At 43.6% G+C, this 18,357-nt stretch overlaps 1 protein-coding gene and 1 non-coding gene across 7 annotated transcripts in view; both read right to left on the bottom strand.

Annotated features, from left to right (window-relative positions):
- The window catches only part of NCAPD2 (non-SMC condensin I complex subunit D2), a 28,896-nt gene that overhangs the window by 4,305 nt on the left and 6,234 nt on the right, over positions 1–18,357 (bottom strand). For 2 of the 6 annotated variants that reach the window (XR_004958310.1, XM_036251683.1), the window contains exons 3-22: positions 15,667–15,742; positions 15,332–15,390; positions 14,670–14,851; positions 14,235–14,377; positions 11,935–12,062; positions 11,739–11,862; positions 11,410–11,557; positions 9,960–10,157; positions 9,470–9,604; positions 9,281–9,371; positions 9,007–9,184; positions 6,732–6,856; positions 6,154–6,378; positions 4,380–4,554; positions 4,005–4,089; positions 2,257–2,390; positions 1,553–1,685; positions 1,378–1,462; positions 1,133–1,300; positions 677–846 (exon numbers count right to left, since the gene is read on the bottom strand). Coding sequence is in view for 5 of the 6 variants with exons in the window: in XM_036251683.1 (XP_036107576.1) it covers positions 677–846; positions 1,133–1,300; positions 1,378–1,462; positions 1,553–1,685; positions 2,257–2,390; positions 4,005–4,089; positions 4,380–4,554; positions 6,154–6,378; positions 6,732–6,856; positions 9,007–9,184; positions 9,281–9,371; positions 9,470–9,604; positions 9,960–10,157; positions 11,410–11,557; positions 11,739–11,862; positions 11,935–12,062; positions 14,235–14,377; positions 14,670–14,851; positions 15,332–15,390; positions 15,667–15,742 (2,762 nt within the window). In the remaining variant the exon portion in view is untranslated. Of the gene's footprint in view, positions 1–676; positions 847–1,132; positions 1,301–1,377; positions 1,463–1,552; positions 1,686–2,256; positions 2,391–4,004; positions 4,090–4,379; positions 4,555–6,153; positions 6,379–6,731; positions 6,857–9,006; positions 9,185–9,280; positions 9,372–9,469; positions 9,605–9,959; positions 10,158–11,409; positions 11,558–11,738; positions 11,863–11,934; positions 12,063–13,639; positions 13,688–14,234; positions 14,378–14,669; positions 14,852–15,331; positions 15,391–15,666; positions 15,743–18,357 lie in introns of those variants that run through there. The other 4 variants (XM_036251684.1, XM_036251685.1, XM_036251686.1 and 1 more) reach the window with 4 other exon arrangements.
- LOC118624910 lies at positions 14,928–15,261 on the bottom strand. The gene has a single exon (XR_004958563.1). It is a non-coding gene; the product is annotated as a small nucleolar RNA U85 (small nucleolar RNA).

Below are 18,357 nucleotides of genomic sequence, written 5' to 3'. Positions count from 1 at the left end.
GAGACAAGTTTTGATTCCAGCCTACCTTAATTTTACATGAATGGATCTGGGGAAAGCGATTCTGCAAAACCACTCATAGTACTGTCAAATGTGTCTGTAGAGAGGAAGGACTCCTGAATTTAAAAGGAAAAGAACTAGTTCCTCTATATGTTTTTAAGTTGCTATATTCTACATCTCTTAACTCATCATAGAATAGATGATAGACGGACCATACCAGACAATGGCTCAAGGTCGAAGAGAAGGTCAGACCTTATCCCATTGCTGCAAGGCTGTGTCTTATATGTCTGAAAGACATCACTGCCTCCAGGGGGCAGAATACAAGGTCCCGCCAAGTGGCAGGCCCAGTCACGAAAGCTGATGCAAGCTGATGCTGTGTGCGTGTTCTAACTAACACTGCTTCAGGCAGAGCCTCTATTTCATGCCGAGGATCCAACTAAATGCTCTGTATTTACCTAAAACTTTCCTTTGTGAGAGATCACAGACAGACTGCTTCTTCTTTGTTCTCACTAATCTTTCCCAGAGAAGTAGCAGCAACGAGGCAGAATGTCATCTTCATTTCATTTAATAGTAGGGAAGAAGCACAGATCCCCAGAAGGAAGTGTGAATGGCCCGTGTCATGAAACAAATCTGGGAAATGCTTGGGACATGACCCCAAATGCCCAGGCACTCCACTCACCTTCTCCTTTGGCTCTTTAGTTTTATTTTCCTGTTCTTCCCGAAGAACTCGGCGCCGACAGAGCTCTCCACTCACTGACTGTTCCAAATGCACCAACTGCTGCAGAGCCACATCCCCAGCTAGGGACAGCAGGTTCATCAACAGGAAAGTGGAGAGCGTGGGGGTCTCCTCTGGAGGGGCGAGGAAAGGCAGGGAGAAAAAGACATTATCAAGTCTCACAGGACTCTGCATCCTGTTTTCACTGATCTCCTTGCTCTTTACACAAACTAGTGCAGAAGCAAGAGATGGGGGTCGGGGAAATGGTGGTGGTGACTGGCTCAGCGTGAATGACAAAAATGCAATAGTGTGGGCCGAAGGGGGTCAAGGGTGGTTGTAGGAAATGGCTTCTGCCCTGGCAGGGAAAGCAGCAGAAGCTGGCTGCTGCCTACTGGGCCCACGACCCTCTTGCCCACTTACTCGTGTCACCCTGGGAGGTGCTCTTCTCCACTAGCTTCTCTAGGGCCTGCTTCGCACATCCCTGCAGTATCTGGGCACAGATCACCTCCGGGCCCTCTGCCAGCTGGTAAATGAGGGTCACAGCCACCTCTTTAAAGGGGATCCAGAGTGGGTCTGGGTGGACAAAGCCTGCAGAGAAGAAGAGAGAAGTTGTCCGAAACAGACAAAGGACTCAGTTCTGCCCAAGGCCCTTCATGATAGCTCACCTTTTGTGACCATCTCCTGTAGTCGCTCAAATAACCTGTGTTGCTGAGGTAGCCGGAAGGGATGGTGACGTTTGCCCAGAGAAGGCTATTGAGAACAAGAAGGACAGCATGTGGGTGTGTGGAGGGTGGATAAAAGGACCCCCGTTCTCAGTTTGGGTGTAACCACCCCACTTACCTTTCTCCTGTCAGAGATGTTAGCAATGGCATGGCACACCTGTTGAGCCAGCCTGTAGTCCTGTGGAAACTTTTCTTCCAGCCCTATGCTTACCAGTGTGTCTAAGTTGCTTCCCACAATTTCTGGTTTTCCTCTAGGGGAAGGAAACCGTGGGATTAAAGAGGTACTCATGGACAGGACTCTGAGTTGGTGGACAATGCTGGGGAGTAGGTAGGTACCTACACCTAACACAGGGCTTCCAGAGCTTTGGAACACTACAGAGGCTCTGATACAGGGTTGCCCCTCGGAATCCCTCTTTCTCTATTATTTTAAATTTTCTTACTGATTTTTAGGGAAAAGGAGAGGGAGATATAAACATCGATGAGCAAGAATATTGACTGGCTACCTCCTGCATGCCCCCTACTGGGGATTTGGCCCACAACCTGGGCGTGTGCCCTGACCAGGAATCGAACTGGTGACTTCTTGGTACATGGCTTGACACTCAACCACTGAGCTTGACGCTCAGCCAGGCCCTCTTTCTCTATTGACTCTACTATTTCTCTAGGCGGGGGTGCTGGTACTTGCACTATTTTATTTCCCATTTAGGCAGCCAGCTCAAACACAGGGCTCAGCTGGGTCTGACTGCTATTACTGAAGGACAGGAAACCTTTTCAGAACCTTCCTTTCCTCTCTCACCCTACTGCCCGTCTGGATTTGAGCCTCACCGTGCCATCATTCCAAGAAGCATGACAGAGGAACAGCGCTCCAGAGGGGAGCAGGGGACTTTCTCAGTTGCCCGCTCCCAAAGCAGCTGGGTCACTGCTGGTTTCAATTCATCCTTCTGCACAAACTCACAGATCTGAAGGAAAAAAAAAAAGATTGAGGCTAAAAAATAACAATTGCCCTGATCCTTGGTCCACTCTCTAAGAGAACACTGAGAACCTGAAGTGGGTAAAACAACCCTCAGGAATGGAAAAGGAAGGAGGCGGCTCAAAATGAGAAGTAGGGTTTGGGGAGGTGCTTCTGTCTCTGCTATTTTTCTACTCTCATGCCTTCAAAACAACATTCATTAAGATGACATACTGAAACTGATCTTGTTGAGTTCCATGTGGCTCTATAGTTCTGAGTACATTCTGGAGGTTTCTAGGTTTCTTGCCATTACTACAAACCCAACACGTCTAAAATGGAAGCCATTAGCCTTCCTTGCCTTTTCATTCTGCCAGTGATATGTACCAACACTCTAAGTCACATATGCTTAAAATTTCAGTTACCTATTTCTTTTATGAATCAGTCACTCCGTCCTACCTATTCTTCCTTTAACATTTGTCTTCCGTTAAGTGCAATTCTATAGCTTTCCCTCCCATCTCCAGAGTCCAGCCCCACCTTGTCACTGCACACCTACAGCAGCCTCCAGGGACCTTCCTGTCCCTTGTCTCTGCTCCAACCAACTTGTATGCTACTGCTGGATCAGTCGCCCAGACACCCACTTCCTCATGCCACACTGTGGCCCAACAGTTAGAAACCCTTCTCCTTTGCCTACTATAGGGGCTTGGACCAAAAGGTAGAAAATGGGATCTTGAGGCCAGTAGCACCACCAGGCTCTGCTTTTCCCAGGAGTGAGAAAAATGTGGCTGGCAGTAGGGCTCCTGCCAGTGGAAACTGATGGTGAGCACCACCTCCACCTTTGTCTTCATAATCCAAATGCTTCAGGGCAGACAAACCTAAAATGCTGGGCTCCCTGGCTAACAAGGTTAAAACCCTAGACTCTTGAAAGGCACTCAGGGACCTTCTTAGTTTAGGTCCAACTCACATTCCCAGTTTTATTATCTTTTCCAGATAACAATTTGAGCCGGAACACAATCTCCCTCATTCAACACAGGCTATGCTTTCTTGGTTTTCTGTCTGAAATGCTTTCCCTTCTTCCTTAAATTCTCTAAATCCTACTCATCAAGACCCCAGTTGAGTCCTACCATGTTCAGAAGCTTTCCTTGCCCCTTCCACCTCACACTGCTCTGTCCCACTCTGTATCCATCAGTATAACACACCAGTTAAGACTGTTTTCTGGAGCTCTTCTGCCTGAGTTAGAATCTCAAACTTTGCCACTAACTTAGCTGTAACTAGTCGAGTTCTTTAACTTCTCTGTGCCTCAGGTTTCTCATTGTGAAAGTAGATAACAGAATTACCACACAGGGCTGTTGTGAGGATTAAACACATCAATACGAATAAAAGTGCTAAGAACAGTGCCTGGCATACACAATGTTATTATATTACTATTACTACTGTAACCATTGCCTGTGCTGCATTGTTCAATAAGGGTGTTGTGTTTTTTGGCTACCAACTAAACTGTTGGTTCCTTTTAAGTTGGAAACTTGGAAGCAAATAATTATATCCTTTGTGGGGCTGAGTAAATTGCTGAACACACAGTAATCACTAATACTTGTTGAATGAATAAAGAAAAAGTAAAGAAACTTACAATTTCCTCAAGACATTGAATGGTCCCAACTGAGGCATCCACTAGCAGCAAAGACAGATTCTGAACCAAAACATGGGCCTTGGCTCTGTGGGAACAGCCAAGATCAGGGGTCATTAGAAGACTGACATACTACATGTGGCAAACAGGTGATTAGGGCTATCCCCCCCCCCCCCCCACAGTGTCAAGTACTGCTTAGGATGGGTCTCACTGAAAGTTCAGCTCCACCCTGAGCCCCCTTATAGACCTACTGCTTATAGATTCAGAACTCCTGTAGAAGGATGCCCCCACCCTTTACCCCCCGTTCCCAGAAGACTAGGAACATCCTATTAGAAGCTGACCTCAGAAAAGTCAGCAAAGGCAAAGCACCCCATATACCTGGCAGAGTCCCCTTTGGGGTTGAGGTAAAGTTGGCGGTAGGCATTGAGCACAGCTTCCCTGATACCAGGCTCCTTAGACCAGATGAGGGGCAACATGCGGCGTACCCCAAACAGGGCCTGAGGCACCCCAAATTGGAATGCCATCACAAAGAATTCAATCACCTCCTGTACCACTGAGAGGACACACAATCGTCACCCATCTGCTTGGAAAAACTGCCCTCCCCCCAAATCAAAAATAGAACCTTTCTTTTTTTATCCTCACCCGAGGACATTTTTCCATTTTTTGTTCAGGTAGAGTGGGAGGGAGAGAGAGGAACAGAGAGAGAGAGAGAGAAACATCGACGTGAAAGGAACACATCGAGTGGCTGCCACCCGCACAACCGACCAGGGCCAGGGACAAACTGCAACCGAGGTACGTGCCCTTAGCGGAAACCGAACCCGGGTCTCTCTGGACCGCAGGCCAACGCTCTAACCGCTGAGCCAAACCGGCCAGGGCAGAACCTTTCTTGATGTAGTAATGTGCAAATGGAGGCCCTTCCTTATTCTCTTTTACACTGCTGACTCCTCTAACACTCTATCATGAAGTATTATACGCATTAAAACAGGTAAGCTCCATGGGGCTATTCACAGCAAACCAAAAATATAATTCCTTCTGCCCAGCCAGTGTGGCTCTGGTTGAGTGTCAGTGCATGGACCAAGAGGTCACTGGTTCTATTCCTGGTCAGGGAACATGCTCGGGTTCCAGGCTCAATTCCCATTGAGGGTGTGCAGGAGAGGCAGTCAATCGATGTGTCTCTCTCATTTATGTTTCTGTCTTTCTCTCCCTCTACCTCTCTCTCTAAAAATCAATAAAAACATATTAAAAAAAGGAATTCCTTCCTTTTATTTATTTAATTGATTTTTAGAGAGGAAGGGAGAGGAATAGAGATAAAGAAACCTCCATGTGAGAGCAAAACACTGATCGCCTACCTCCTGCACACCCCATACTAGGTATCGAGCCTGCAACTTGGGTATGTGCCCTAACCTGGAATCCAACCAGCAACCTTTTGATGCACCCAACCAACTGAGCTACACCAGCCAGGGCAAGAATCCCTTCCTTTTATTTAATTTAATTGAAAAATTTGTTCCTTTATTGATTTTTTAAAGAGAGAAGGGAGAGGAAGAGAGATAGAAACATCGATGAGAAAGAACATTGACTGGTCAACTCCTGTGTGTTCCCCACCGGCCAGAGCGTCAGCCTGCGGTCCAGAAAGGCCCAGGTTTGGTTCCCGCTAAGGGCACATAGCTCGGTTGCAGTTTGTCCCCGGCCCTGGCTAGGGTTGTGTGGGTGGCAGCCACTCGATGTGTCTCTCTCATTGATGTTTCTCTTTCTCTCACCCTCCCGCTTTCTCTGAAACTAAATGCAAAAAAATAAATAAAAAGTCCTCGGGTGAGGATAAAAAAAATAAAAAAACAAAGGAGCAGCTAGGGCCCAGCAGGTGTGACTCAGTGGTTGAGCATCAACCCATGCACCAAGAGGTCACTGGTTCAATTCCCGGACAGGGTACATGCCCAAGGTTGTAGGCCAAATCCCCAGTGTGGGACATGCAAAAGGCAGCCAATCAATGTTCTCTCATCAATGTTTCCATCTCTTTCTCCCTCCCCCTTCCTCTCTCTCTAAAATCAATAAAGGAAAAAAAAGGGAGCAGCTAGGTATCAATAAAATATGGACGAACTGGTTTTTCCAACCCCAAGACCCAGTCCTTATAGAAAGGGACTTTGGCACACCACACCTGTGGTTGTGTTTTCATACATCATCTTGCTTATGATACCAATGGCTTCTGCAATCTTCAAAGAGAAGCTATAGGCGTCCTGCAGATACTGCACCAGCATCTCTTGCTTCACCAGTTCGTCCTTTCCCTTGGATTTCTCAGGTTTGTCTTTATAGTCAGTCTGTTCTGGGCCCATGTTCTCTGCAGATACCTGGGGATTCTTCTCCTGTATGGAAGCTGATGGATCTAGGAGTTAGAGAATGTTCAAGATGGGGAAATCCAACACCTATAATATCTTGAATATTTCTTTCCACAAAAAAAAGTATAAATTTAGAACCTATTCTAAAATATCTTGGTTCATTTCTCAAACAAGATTTCTAAAGTTTTCAGTAGTTTGGAAACACCCTTTCACACCCTGTGACTATCAATTTTGGGCCTGGAAGCTGCTTCCACTCTAGAGCAGGAGCATTGCCAACTCCCCTTCGGCCTCTTTTAGCATGAGGTTCTGTTAGGTACACCAGTGTCTGGCACAAAATAAATGGTCCATAAACACTAGCTGAAATGTTCTGTTTGTTGACTGAAGAAGAAAAGGGAATTACCTTTGAAGATAGTTTCTAAGAGATTCAGAAACCTGGTCTCCTCTACCTCCTCTGAGTCCATATGATTGAAGGGTTCAGACTCCTGGAAGTGGCCCAGGGCTTCTTGAGTGAGAATGATGGCCTGCCTAGAAGAACATCAACCTGTCACCAATTCAGTACCCATAAAAGTGTCACTGCACGGACACAGACAATAATACTGTGAAAGTTGGGGGGGGGGGGGGGCGAGAGTGAGAGGAGTATGTGAATGGTGAAAAAGGAGGGACACCTGTAACAATAAAAACAAAAAATAAGTGTTACTGCAGCCTTTTAAAAAGAATTATAATTGAAGGTAGAGGGGGGCAAAAGGGAGAAAATGGGAGACATCTATAATAATATCAACAATAAAATGTTAAAAAATTTAAGAACTGCTAAAATGGAAAGGAAAACAAAAATAATTGACATACAACAGTGTTATTGTAGATATAACGGAACCTACCTGATAACCCCATCAAGCACCTAGAACTTGAAAGTACCTAGAAAGTGTCCCAAGGAAAAGGAACACTTTTTACATTTAAGTATCTATGAAGGGGTAGAGCTCAAATACTTGCTATTTCTGAAGTGATATGACTTAACTATAGTCTTCAAAAACACTCAAATAGGCTTTGAAATTTAAAAAATCACAACCCTATTCCAAAAATCTGTTTGAAATTTTTTCCAAGTGAAAGTTTGGAAAAAATAAACTTTCAATACCCGGTTAATTTTTGGTACATCCACACAATGGGATTCTCAGTAGCCATAAAAAGCACTGAGGCAGCTATTTATGTACAAATATTAAAAGACATTGAGATACCTAGTTGAGTGAAAAAAGCAAGGTGATAGATCAGTGGGTAGAAAATTCTATCACTTGTGTAAAAATTCTATCACTTGTGTTATCCCTAGAAGAACACTCAATAAACTATGATTGTTGCTTCCCTGTGTGACTAAGTGGCTGGGAATAGGTTTGGAAGGGACTTTTCATGGCATGTCCTTTTAATAATTTAAAATTTCATACCATGTGAAAGTACTATATAATTTTTTTTATCTTTATTTTTTTTAATCATCACTTGAGGACATTTTTCCATTTTTTTTGTTCAGATAGAGTAGGAGGGAGGGAGGGAGAGAGAGAGAGAGAGAGAGAGAGAAACATTGACATGAAAGGGACACATCGAGTGGCTGCCACCCACGCAACCCAACCAGGGCAGGGGACAAACTGCAACCGAGGTATGTGCCCTTAGCGGGAGCCGAACCTGGGTCCCTCTGGACCACAGGCTGATACTCTAACCGCTGAGCCAAACAGGCCAGGGCTATATAACTTTTTAAAAATGTTTTTTTTCTTTATTGATCTTAGAGACAGGAAGGGTGCAGGGGTTGAGGCTCAACCACTTAGCCACGCAGCCGGGCACTATCTAATTTTTTAAAAGTAAATTTATGGCCCTAGCTGTTTTGGCTCAGCGGTTACAGTGTTGGCCCGCAAACCAAAGAGTTGTGGGTTCAATTCCAGTCAAGGGTACATGTTTCCTTCTCCCCCCACCCCAAACACCCCTCTCTCTCCCACTCTGTCTGAAGATAAATGAAAAAAATATCCTTGGGTAAGGATTTAAAAAAAAGAAAAATTTCTGTTTTTGCCTGACCAGTGTGTCTCAGTGGTTGGGTGTCGACCCATGCACCATGTGGTCACTGGTTTGATTCCTGGTCAGGGTACATGCCCAGGTTGTGGGCCAGATCCCCAGTGGGGAAACACAGAAGGCAACCAGTCAATATTCTCGCTCATTGATGTTTCCATCTCTCTTTCCCCCTCTCTCCAAAATCAATAAAGAAAAAAAAGTAAATTTCTGCTTTAAAAAAACATTAAAGCCCTGGCTGGGGCCAGCCGATATGCCTCTCAGTTGGTTGAGCATCATCCCATGCACCAGGAGGTCGCCAGTTCGATTCCCAGTCAGGGCACATGCCTGGGTTGCAGGCGGGCTCAACACCAAGTGGGGGGCATGCAAAAGACAGCTGATTGATGTTTCTATCTCTCTCTCCCTCTCCCTTCCTCTCTGTGAAATCAATAAAAAAACGTTAAAAAGAGTTGAAAAGCATGCTTAATTGTGGACTATGCCTCTAGCATAAATCCGATGTTCAGACCATTACTACAGTGAAAATACCTAGTGGCAGCATATTCTAAGTACAATTCATTTTAAAGAAATATTGTATCTCAAAAGTTAAACTATAAACTTAAATAGGTCATTACAGAATACCTCATTCTTTCACATACTTGTAACTAGCTTTGGCAAGCAACCGACGAATGCGTCCTTTCACCTCTTCAGTGGTCTCTGTAGAGGCAATTTTCTCAGGAATCTCTTCTTCCTGGGGAAGTTTTAGCAGTTGTTGTAGGGTAGACGTCAACTCTGGCAGCATGGCTTCCCACTCCTCCTCTGGGTCCAGCACTGCGGCTGAATGACAAAGTCTCCCTCAGACTCTCTCACTGGAGTTTCTGTTGCAGGGAGAAGACTGTCTAGGGTGGGGATTCCTATGCAGTTACTACTCACAAGCAGCTGCAGCAGTTTGCCTCTCAGCCCTCATCTCTTGTAATTTCTGGGTTTCCTTCTGCAGTGGGCCAGCAAGGTCAGTATCACTAAGCTATCAAGGTAAAATGAGTATCAGGGTCATTAAGTCACATAATTTCATCCCTATTTCCATTTAATTCCTTCTCTTTTGGATGGCCCAAGTCGGCTTACCTTGCAGGAAAAGGGATTATTGGTGAGAAAACTGGCCAGCAGCTGGATAGCATTTTTACATACTAGCACCGACTTGTCTGCCAGACGGCCCACTGCTAAGGCCACCACTGTCTGGAAACGTGTCAGGGGGAGAGCCTATGAGGGGTAGAAAGGGAAGAATCAGCTCACAACCCACATCATCCTTTCTGCTCAAGATGATCTTGTAGTGAACTCTAAACGAGCTACACATTCACTCCAAAGAAACTTTTCTATGGGATATAAAATAGTTAAGGAGTACTCTCTGCAGTGGCTAATACATAGTATAGTCCTTGAATGCAGCCAGACATCCTTGCCCTGTGATAGACAAAGATCTTTATTACTGGTAGTAACAACCTGAATTCTAGACTCTTGTTTGGAATAGATATATATGTTTTTTATACTGGATTCCTCTTTTCTTTGGCCTATACATAGAGGAGTACCATATGTCTTTTTCAGGTAGAAGGCTGTTTACCTTCTGCTGGACAATTCGGGTAAAGAGTTGCAAAACACGGCTTCGTACAAAGGAGTTGACATCATGGCCATGGGCTTGCAGGGTGTCCAAGAACTGGTCTCTGGTGTCTCGGGCTGCTTCCTCCAGCTGATCACCATTCAGAACTTGCAGCACCATCTCTGCCATGGCTGCGAGCACAGCATTGCGCATCATGTAATTCTGAGAGAGAGAGATGAGTTTGGTACGAGCCTCTGCACTCCAATACCAACTGTCCCTTTCCTAAATTCTTATGCTCGTCCAAGCACAAAGAGGGGCAAAGCCTTTAGTCAAGGTTGAGCTTGCTTGTCTTAGTTATAACTATTACTGGAAAAAGCTAAATCCCAGAGGGGCCTTGTTTGCTCAGAGGAGAATGTAGAGACAAAATAAACAAGAGCCAAAAACTATTTCCCCCTACAATTCATCCAGGTAATCATGGTGGTAGATGAATATGAATTCATATTATCCATCAATATACATTTGAAAAGCATTAATTACTACCTTTCACCTGAGGTCTTACCACCTTTGATCCTTACTAATAAACACTTCCTTCCCTCCCACTCCCCTATCTAATGACAGAAAATGAAACAGAAAAACGGAAATCAATTCTACAGTGCCAGCAACTCCATTACAGAATCCGGTGAAGAAGAGGGTTTGGGGTTGTTTTCTAGGCCAGAAAATGGGGTCTTGCACAAGATGTTAAAGTAAATTAGATGAATAAATGGACTGTCTTTGTCCTTGATATTCATCTTGGAGTGCCCCACATTAGTTTAGGAAATGGCCAGGTTAGTATTCAGAGATAAAAGAGAATTGAGAGAGATGATGTGGGTTGACTTGAGAAAGTTTACTACTGTATATGGAGGAAGCAAGCAGAATCAGATGGTAGAAAGATGCTTCATCCTAAGAAACAGTTGGGATTCAGAATCACAACTGAGTACTCTCTATGACTGAGCTGTGGAACTATCACCTCCCCTACCAGACGTGGATAAAACTTCAATGTGACATTGAAGTAGGCTCTTTATTCAATAAACTTCATCTGCTTCTCCACAGGAAGGAACTACCACAGTGATAATACCAGACAACTTGACTTCATGTGAAAGCTACCTTGTTAAGAAATGGACTTAAAGCCCTGGCCGGTTTGGCTCAGCGGTTAGAGCGTCGGCCTTTGGTCCTGAGAGACCCGTGTTTGGTTCCCGCTAAGGGCATGTACCTCGGTTGCAGTTTGTCCCCGGCTCTGGTCAGTCGTGCGGGTGGCAGCCACTCGATGTGTTTCTTTCACATCGATGTTTCTCTCTCTCTCTCAATCTGTTCCTCTCTATCCCTCCCACTCTACATGAACAAAAAATGAAAAAATGTCCTTGGGTGAGGATAAAAAAAAAAAGAAATGGACTTAAAGCCCCCAGAAAAACCTGACATCCCCTAGAGTACCACCTACCTCTCCATCCAGATGATCTAGCAAAATGCACATGCTGGACATCAGGATCGCTGGAATACGTTCTGCTAGTTCTGTCAAGAAGGCTGCAAAGCCCTTTGCTCCTGTAGGATCCCGACTCAGCTCCTGGGGACACTTCTGTCCAATCTCTCTATGAAGGGAAGAAAACACAGCCAGAGCAAGATAGTAAGTTCCCAGTAAGAGAAGGTAAGACTGATGTCTAATAGCTGAAGGAATCTAGTGTTGCATAGAGAATATACTGTATTTTCAATCTTTATCTTCTCCCTGAGAAAAACGAGAATTAGAAACTTAGAAGTGGAAGAGTTAGTTACCTTACAATCTCTCCCACTATGCTCTTCATTCCATAATCAGTTGCCCACAGACTCACAGCTGCCACCAGTACAGGTGCCAGGTGTTCAAAGTGCTGCAGCATCTGGATGATCTTAACAGTGGCACCTGTGGAAGTACAAAACATGAGAAACTATGGGCAAAATGAAAAAGATGGGACAAAGTGAAGGGCTAACTTACTGAGCATATGGTTATAATGTGTCAAGGCTACACCAAGCAGGTGTGTTATGGCTTCCCGGGTGGGGCGGTTCTTCTGGTGACTAATGGTGGGGTTCTCCAGAAGGCGGTAACAGCAACCAGTGACCAAACTGAGAAAGGAAGAAAGTGAGTTGAGGAAATCAGTTGTCCAGACTCATTTATATTAGGGCTCTGCTTCATTTGTTCTATTTCTAATGCCTCCAAAGTCAGGGTCTTCTAGTTTTCTTCATTTTATCTACCACCATCTACACCAAGTTGCTTTGCTGACCCCAGACAGGTACTTGGTCCTTTAAGATTACCAACTTCCAACCAGTTATGATGCCTGTACAGAACAGGAATACAGGGGTGGACAAAGTCATCTTAATTGACCTTTCAACTCCATTTGACATAGTCGATCACTCCTTTCTCCTTGAAACATGCTTCATTTGGCTTCCAGAATGCCAAACTCCCCTCTGTTTCTTTGGATGGTCCCTCTTCATCACCCCACCTTCTTAACGCTGGAGTGCCTCAGGGTATAGTCTTTGGATTTCTGTTCTAGTGTAGCTACTTACTGACTTAGTAATCTCATAGTGATAAATACATGTATTCCCAAATGTGTACCTCTAGGCCACACCTCTCTCCTGTACTCCAGATCTGTACATTCTACATCTGCATCTGACATCACTTGGATGTCTAATTAGTACTTCAAACTTTGTATATATAAAAAACATAACTTCTAATTGTTCCCCCCAAAACACGCCTCCACAGCTCCCCCCCATATTTGTTACAGGCAATTCCATTCTTTCAAATGTTTAGACTACCATCCTCGACGCACTCTCCCTCAAACCTTACACAGATCTGTCACCTCATCTTGCAAGCTCTACCGTTAGAAAAACTGTGAACTACAACCACTTCTCATCTCCACTACTACTCTCTGGTCTAAATTACCATCATCTCTTGCCCAAGTTATAGCAAAAGCTTCCTAACTGGTTAGCTGCTTCCCTCCTTTTCCTCCATAGTCTGTTTCAACACAATCGCAAGGGTGACCCTGTAAAGAGCAATTAAGACTACCTAATAGCCTGGCTCAGTGGCTGAGCATCGGCCCATGCACCAAGAGGTCATTGGTTCAATTCCTGGTCAGGGCACATGCCCAGGTTGTGGGCCTGATCCCCACTAGGGGATATGCAGGAGGCAGCCAGTCCATGTTCTCTCTCATTGATGTTTCTCTCTCTCCCTCTCCCTTCTTCTCTATCTAAAATCAATCAAAGAAAAAAAAGACTACCTAATGTCCTACTTAGAACCCTTGAGGGGTCCCATCTCATTCTGAGGAAATGCCAGTCACATGATAGCCTACAAGGATCTGCATAGTTTGGCTGCCCACTGCCCCCTTGACCTCATAGCTTATCCCTCTTCTCAGCTGTTGTCTCTCTGGCCTCATTGTTAGTCCTTATATACGCTGGACACACGCCCTCCTCAGGGTCTTTGCTTTTGTTGTTCCCTTTCCTTACCCTTGCTCTTCCTCCAGATAGTCTCATGGCTCTGATTACCTCCTCTGGGTCTTTGCTCAAATGTCACTGACAAAGAGACATTGCCAGAACAACTGATTTTAAAATCACAACCTTCATCCTGGCCAGTGTGGCTCAGTGGACAGAGCATTGGCCCACACACTGAAGGGTCTTGGGCTCGATTCACAGTCAAGGGCACGTACCTGAGTTGCAGGTTCGATCCCTGGTCCTGGTCAGGGCACATGCAGGAGGCAACCAGTTGCTGTGTCTCTCTCACATTATTGTTTCTCCCCGCCCCACTCCTTCCCTTCCATTCTCTCTAAAATTCAATGGAAAAAATATATCCTCAAATGAAGATTAAAAAAATAAATAAATAAAATCACAACCTTCTTCCATCAAATGTCCCCTGCTTCCATTTTTCCCCATAGTAAAATACCATAAAACATACTATATGTTCTACTTATTTTAAAAATTGGCTTCTGCTCTATAATATAAACTAAGAGGGCAGAAAGTTTGTTTCCAGTGCCTTTAAAGATAACAGCCATGCACCCAGGAGATTCTCAGTAAATACTGTTTCATGAATGAATACATTGGTATTAAAATGAGAAATTAAAAATAAAATAAAATAAAAGGCGAGAAATCCACAGTAGTTTCTAACATTTATTATCTACTTCCTAATAACTCAATGTTATGAGTATATGTCTACGTTTTACACATACAACTGAGGCATGAAATTAAGTATTTAAAAGGCAGGTCTAGCATGAAAGCCTTTTGTCTGTCGTAATTTTAACTGCCTACCTGACAAACTCCTCTTCAATTACTGAGTGGTTCCACAGGTGACGAATGTCCAACTGAAGCAGCTGTGTTAAAAGCTGAAGAATAGGTTGCCTCTCCTCTTCCCAGTCAAAGCCATGGGCTGACTTGGCCCGGGCTTTCTTACCCTAAAAAAAGATCATGTATACATTTAGGAAAAAAAGAGAGAGTCAAGATCTGCTAGTCTGAGTGCCTAAACTAACCAGCATCGAGACAGGTAGAAGGTAACACAGAAGTATTACAAGTTCTAAAGTATAAAAGAGCTGCCTGTCACAGAAGGGTATGTTGTGATACTTCTGAGCACTTCCTCATAAACCCTAAATAAGAACAGAAAGGAATCTCAGAATCATTGGATTCTCTTCTATCAATTCCCCCATCCTTCCAGGACCCATATTAAATGAGTCAGGAACTCCAAGTTACCTTCCCACCAAGGTCCAGGTCCACGAGACTTGTCTGGCTGGTCACGGTCTCAAAGGATTCCAAGAGGCGTACCAGAGCATAGCAGTTCATTTTGAGGGCATTTAAGTGGGCGTTTCTATCTGATATACTCAAAGTTGTATCATCTAGGACAGCTGGAAGTTCCTGAGCATGACGGGATACCACTGCAAAGGACAAAATCTGGAGTCAGTTTCATCACTTTCCTCATAATACCCCAACTTCAAAACACCCTGCATTTGCAGCCATCAGATTACCAAAGATCTGTGTTTCATCTCTCAGTGGTCACAACACAAGCTAAGTCCTTTGAGACCCCTGACTCTGATACCATGAACATGCCCTGTCTCTTCCTACTTTCTCACTCCAGTTACCACAGTTTCTTCCTGGCAACTGGGAAGAATCATCTCTATGAAAGAGAAATAGTTCAAAAGCAGGAAGAATTTCTTGTCGGTCTGCCCTTACAGTGAACACACATAACTCTGTATTGTCCACCAAGATTACAGACCTTAATAGGTCAAAGTTCCCCAGACTTAGCCAAACCAACTGAATCACCACAGCCTTGATATCATCATGTGGCTGATAATGTAGTAAATAAACAAACAACAAACACTTTCTATACCCTACCGCCTTCCCCCAGTCCCAAACACCTTTTATCAGGAATTCCAGGGCATCTTCCTTGAGGCCAGGATCTATACTTCGAAAGTGACTACAAGGGAAAGAAAGTGCAGGAGTGAGACAGGAACCTGCAGAGCCCATTCTAACATATCACATCTAACTTGAAGAATCTAATGGCTAAAAATACATGTGAAATTGCTCAAATGAATAAATACGGTGGCAAGCTGGTGTAAATGCTCATCAGGAGAGATATCAGCATGCAGAACCATTTATCAGTGCACATGACTTGGAAATTTAGGACTAACATGCAAAGTTAGGTCAAACATCCATCGGTTCTTTTTAAAGCATCAGTGAGCGCTTTACTTACTGTAGAATGCTATAGACAGTATCAAAGTGCTCCAGCATTGCCAGGGGCCCCTGAGCTCGGAAGGCAGCCTGAAATGCTATAAAGATGAAAGAAACTGATCAGAGGGGAGAGGCCTTTTTGGTAAATTCTATTCAGGGCAGAACATTGAGTTTATTGCTTTTGTTGGTAGAATCACAAAAGAAATAATCATTTCAGTGTAACCTATTATAATAATATATTACATTTTGTTCTATTTTATAATTAAAGCCTTACTTGAATTTCATCGTTATCTCTGAGCTATACAAAGCAGACAGAATTATGCCTATTTTATGGGAAAAGAAATTGTCAGAATAGTTATGTGACTTGTTCAACTTACAGTAGTTAGTAGTGAATACAAACTCTTTATTTTTCGAAATTACAGATATAGCAAAACCAATACAGAGTTCCTGTACTTTCTCCCAGACAATGTTAACATATATAACATGGTACAAAGACCTATTCTAAATGAAGCAATTAAAATTAATTAATCCGATGCTATTAACTAATCTACAGACCTTATCTGAATTCTGCCAGTTGTTCTATCCATGCCCCTTTTTCTGGTTCAGGATCCAATCTAGCATACCACAGTGCTTTCAGTTGTCATGTCTCCTTCAATCTTTGTCTTTCATGATCTTGACACCTTTGAAGTGTACTAGCCAGTTATTCTATAGAATGTCCATCAGTTTGGGTTTGTCTGATATCTTCTCATCAGTAGACTGAGGTCATGCATTTTTCACAAATTACCATGGAAGGGATGCATCATACAAAGAAGTACGCGATGTCTGTGTCTTATTACTGGTGATGTTAACTTTGATTACTTGGTAGTGTTTACTGGTGTCCTCACTGTAAAGTTACCTTTTTACCCTTTGCAATTAATAAGTATCCTGTGGGGAGATACTTTGAAACTATGCAAATATCTCATTTCTCATCATATTTGCCCCCTCATCTAAGTTATGATTCTTTTTTTCTTTAAAATCCTCACCCGAGGACATTTTTGCATTTATCTTCAGATAGAACGGGAGGGAGATAGGGAGGAAGAGAGAGAGAGAAACATCGATGTGAGAGAGACACACCAAGTGGTTGCCACCCACATGACCCCAACCAGGGCCACGGACAAACTGCAACTGAGGTACGTGCCCTTAGTGGGAACTGAACCCGGGACTCTCTGGTCTGCGGGCCGACGCTCTAACTGCTGAGCCAAACCGGCCAGGGCTAAGTTATGATTCTTGCCTGCCACAATTATTACTGTGGTATTTACTAAATGGTGACTTTTCTATCTCTATCATTCCTTCTACACTTACTAATGAGACCCAAAGCATGGGATCCCTCATATTATCTTGTCACCCTATCTACAAATCACTCTGCCAACATCTTCCAATTCTTCCCTTGAGTCTCAAGTGAAAGGATTTTCTCTTCTAAAGCTAACCTGTCTTAATGAATCAAAGATTTATTTCCTGTATTTCATCTTTGGCTTTATCCTCTGGGGGGCTTGCTGCTCTTATCCTGCCAACATGCTCAGGCCTCCCTTCTTTAAAACAAAGAAAAGGGCTCAATGCCTTTCATTTGATCTTGCTACCATATCCCTTTTAAATTTTGTCTAATCTTTCTCTCAATTCCCTGCAATCTAGTTTTTAAGATTTACCAATCCAACAATGATTATATCAAAGATTACCAATAATCTATTTTAAAAAAATTACAATCAGTTAATTCTCTTGGATCATATCCCTCTTCACTTTGAAGCCACACTGCTTTAGGTTTACATTTGGCTTGAACATTTACTAGGCCAAGCTACTTAGCTTACTAAGTCTCAGTTTCCTCTTCTGTATATTGGGAGTAATAACAGATATCTCACAGGGCTTTGAACAAATTTTTTGGTGCCTCACTGGTGTGGCTCAGTGGTTGAGTGTCGACCCATGCACCAAGGGGTCACCAGTTCAATTCCCAGTCTTTCTAAAACTTAAGATTACAATACAATTATAAAACTTTTGTAGCCCAGCTGGTGTGGCTCAGTGGCTGAGTGTTGACCTATGCACCAAAAAGTCACTGGTTTGATTCCCAGTCAGGGCACATGCCAGAGTTTTGGGCTCAGTCCCTAGTGGGGGGGTGTGCAGGAGGCAGCCGATTGATGTTTCTCTCTCATCAATGTTTCTATCTCCCTCTCCCTTCCTCTTTTTCTAAAAATCAATAAAAACATACTGAAAAAAATGAATAAAACTTCCGTAAACAATTTTTAATGACCGCATAACATTTCATTTAACGTATGTATCTTTTTTAAATTAATTTATTTTTTAATCTGAGGACATTTTTCCATTTTTTTGTTCAGGTAGAGTGGGAGAGAGAGAGAGGAACAGAGAGAGAGAAACATCGATGTGAAAGGGACACATTGAGTGGCTGCCACCAACACGACCAACCAGGGCTAGGGACAAACTGCAACCGGGGTACATGCCCTTAGTGGGAACCGAACCCGGGTCTCTCTGGACTGCAGGCCGATGCTCTAACCGCTGAGCCAAACCGGCCAGGGCAAACGTACGTATCTTAATGAACTTATTATGCCTCTGTTGTTAGACATGATATTTCTATTTTTTTCCACTAGTAACACATTTACTTCCCTGGCAAATCTAGATTAAAACCGACTGACTGCTTACTCCATTCATGTAATCACACAATTAAAAA

Source organism: Molossus molossus, unplaced genomic scaffold (assembly GCF_014108415.1).
Source record: "Molossus molossus isolate mMolMol1 unplaced genomic scaffold, mMolMol1.p scaffold_m16_p_10, whole genome shotgun sequence".
Taxonomy (NCBI): Eukaryota; Metazoa; Chordata; class Mammalia; order Chiroptera; family Molossidae; genus Molossus; species Molossus molossus.
Note: the sequence above shows the minus strand (reverse complement) of the source record. Positions and strands in the feature narration are given on the sequence as shown.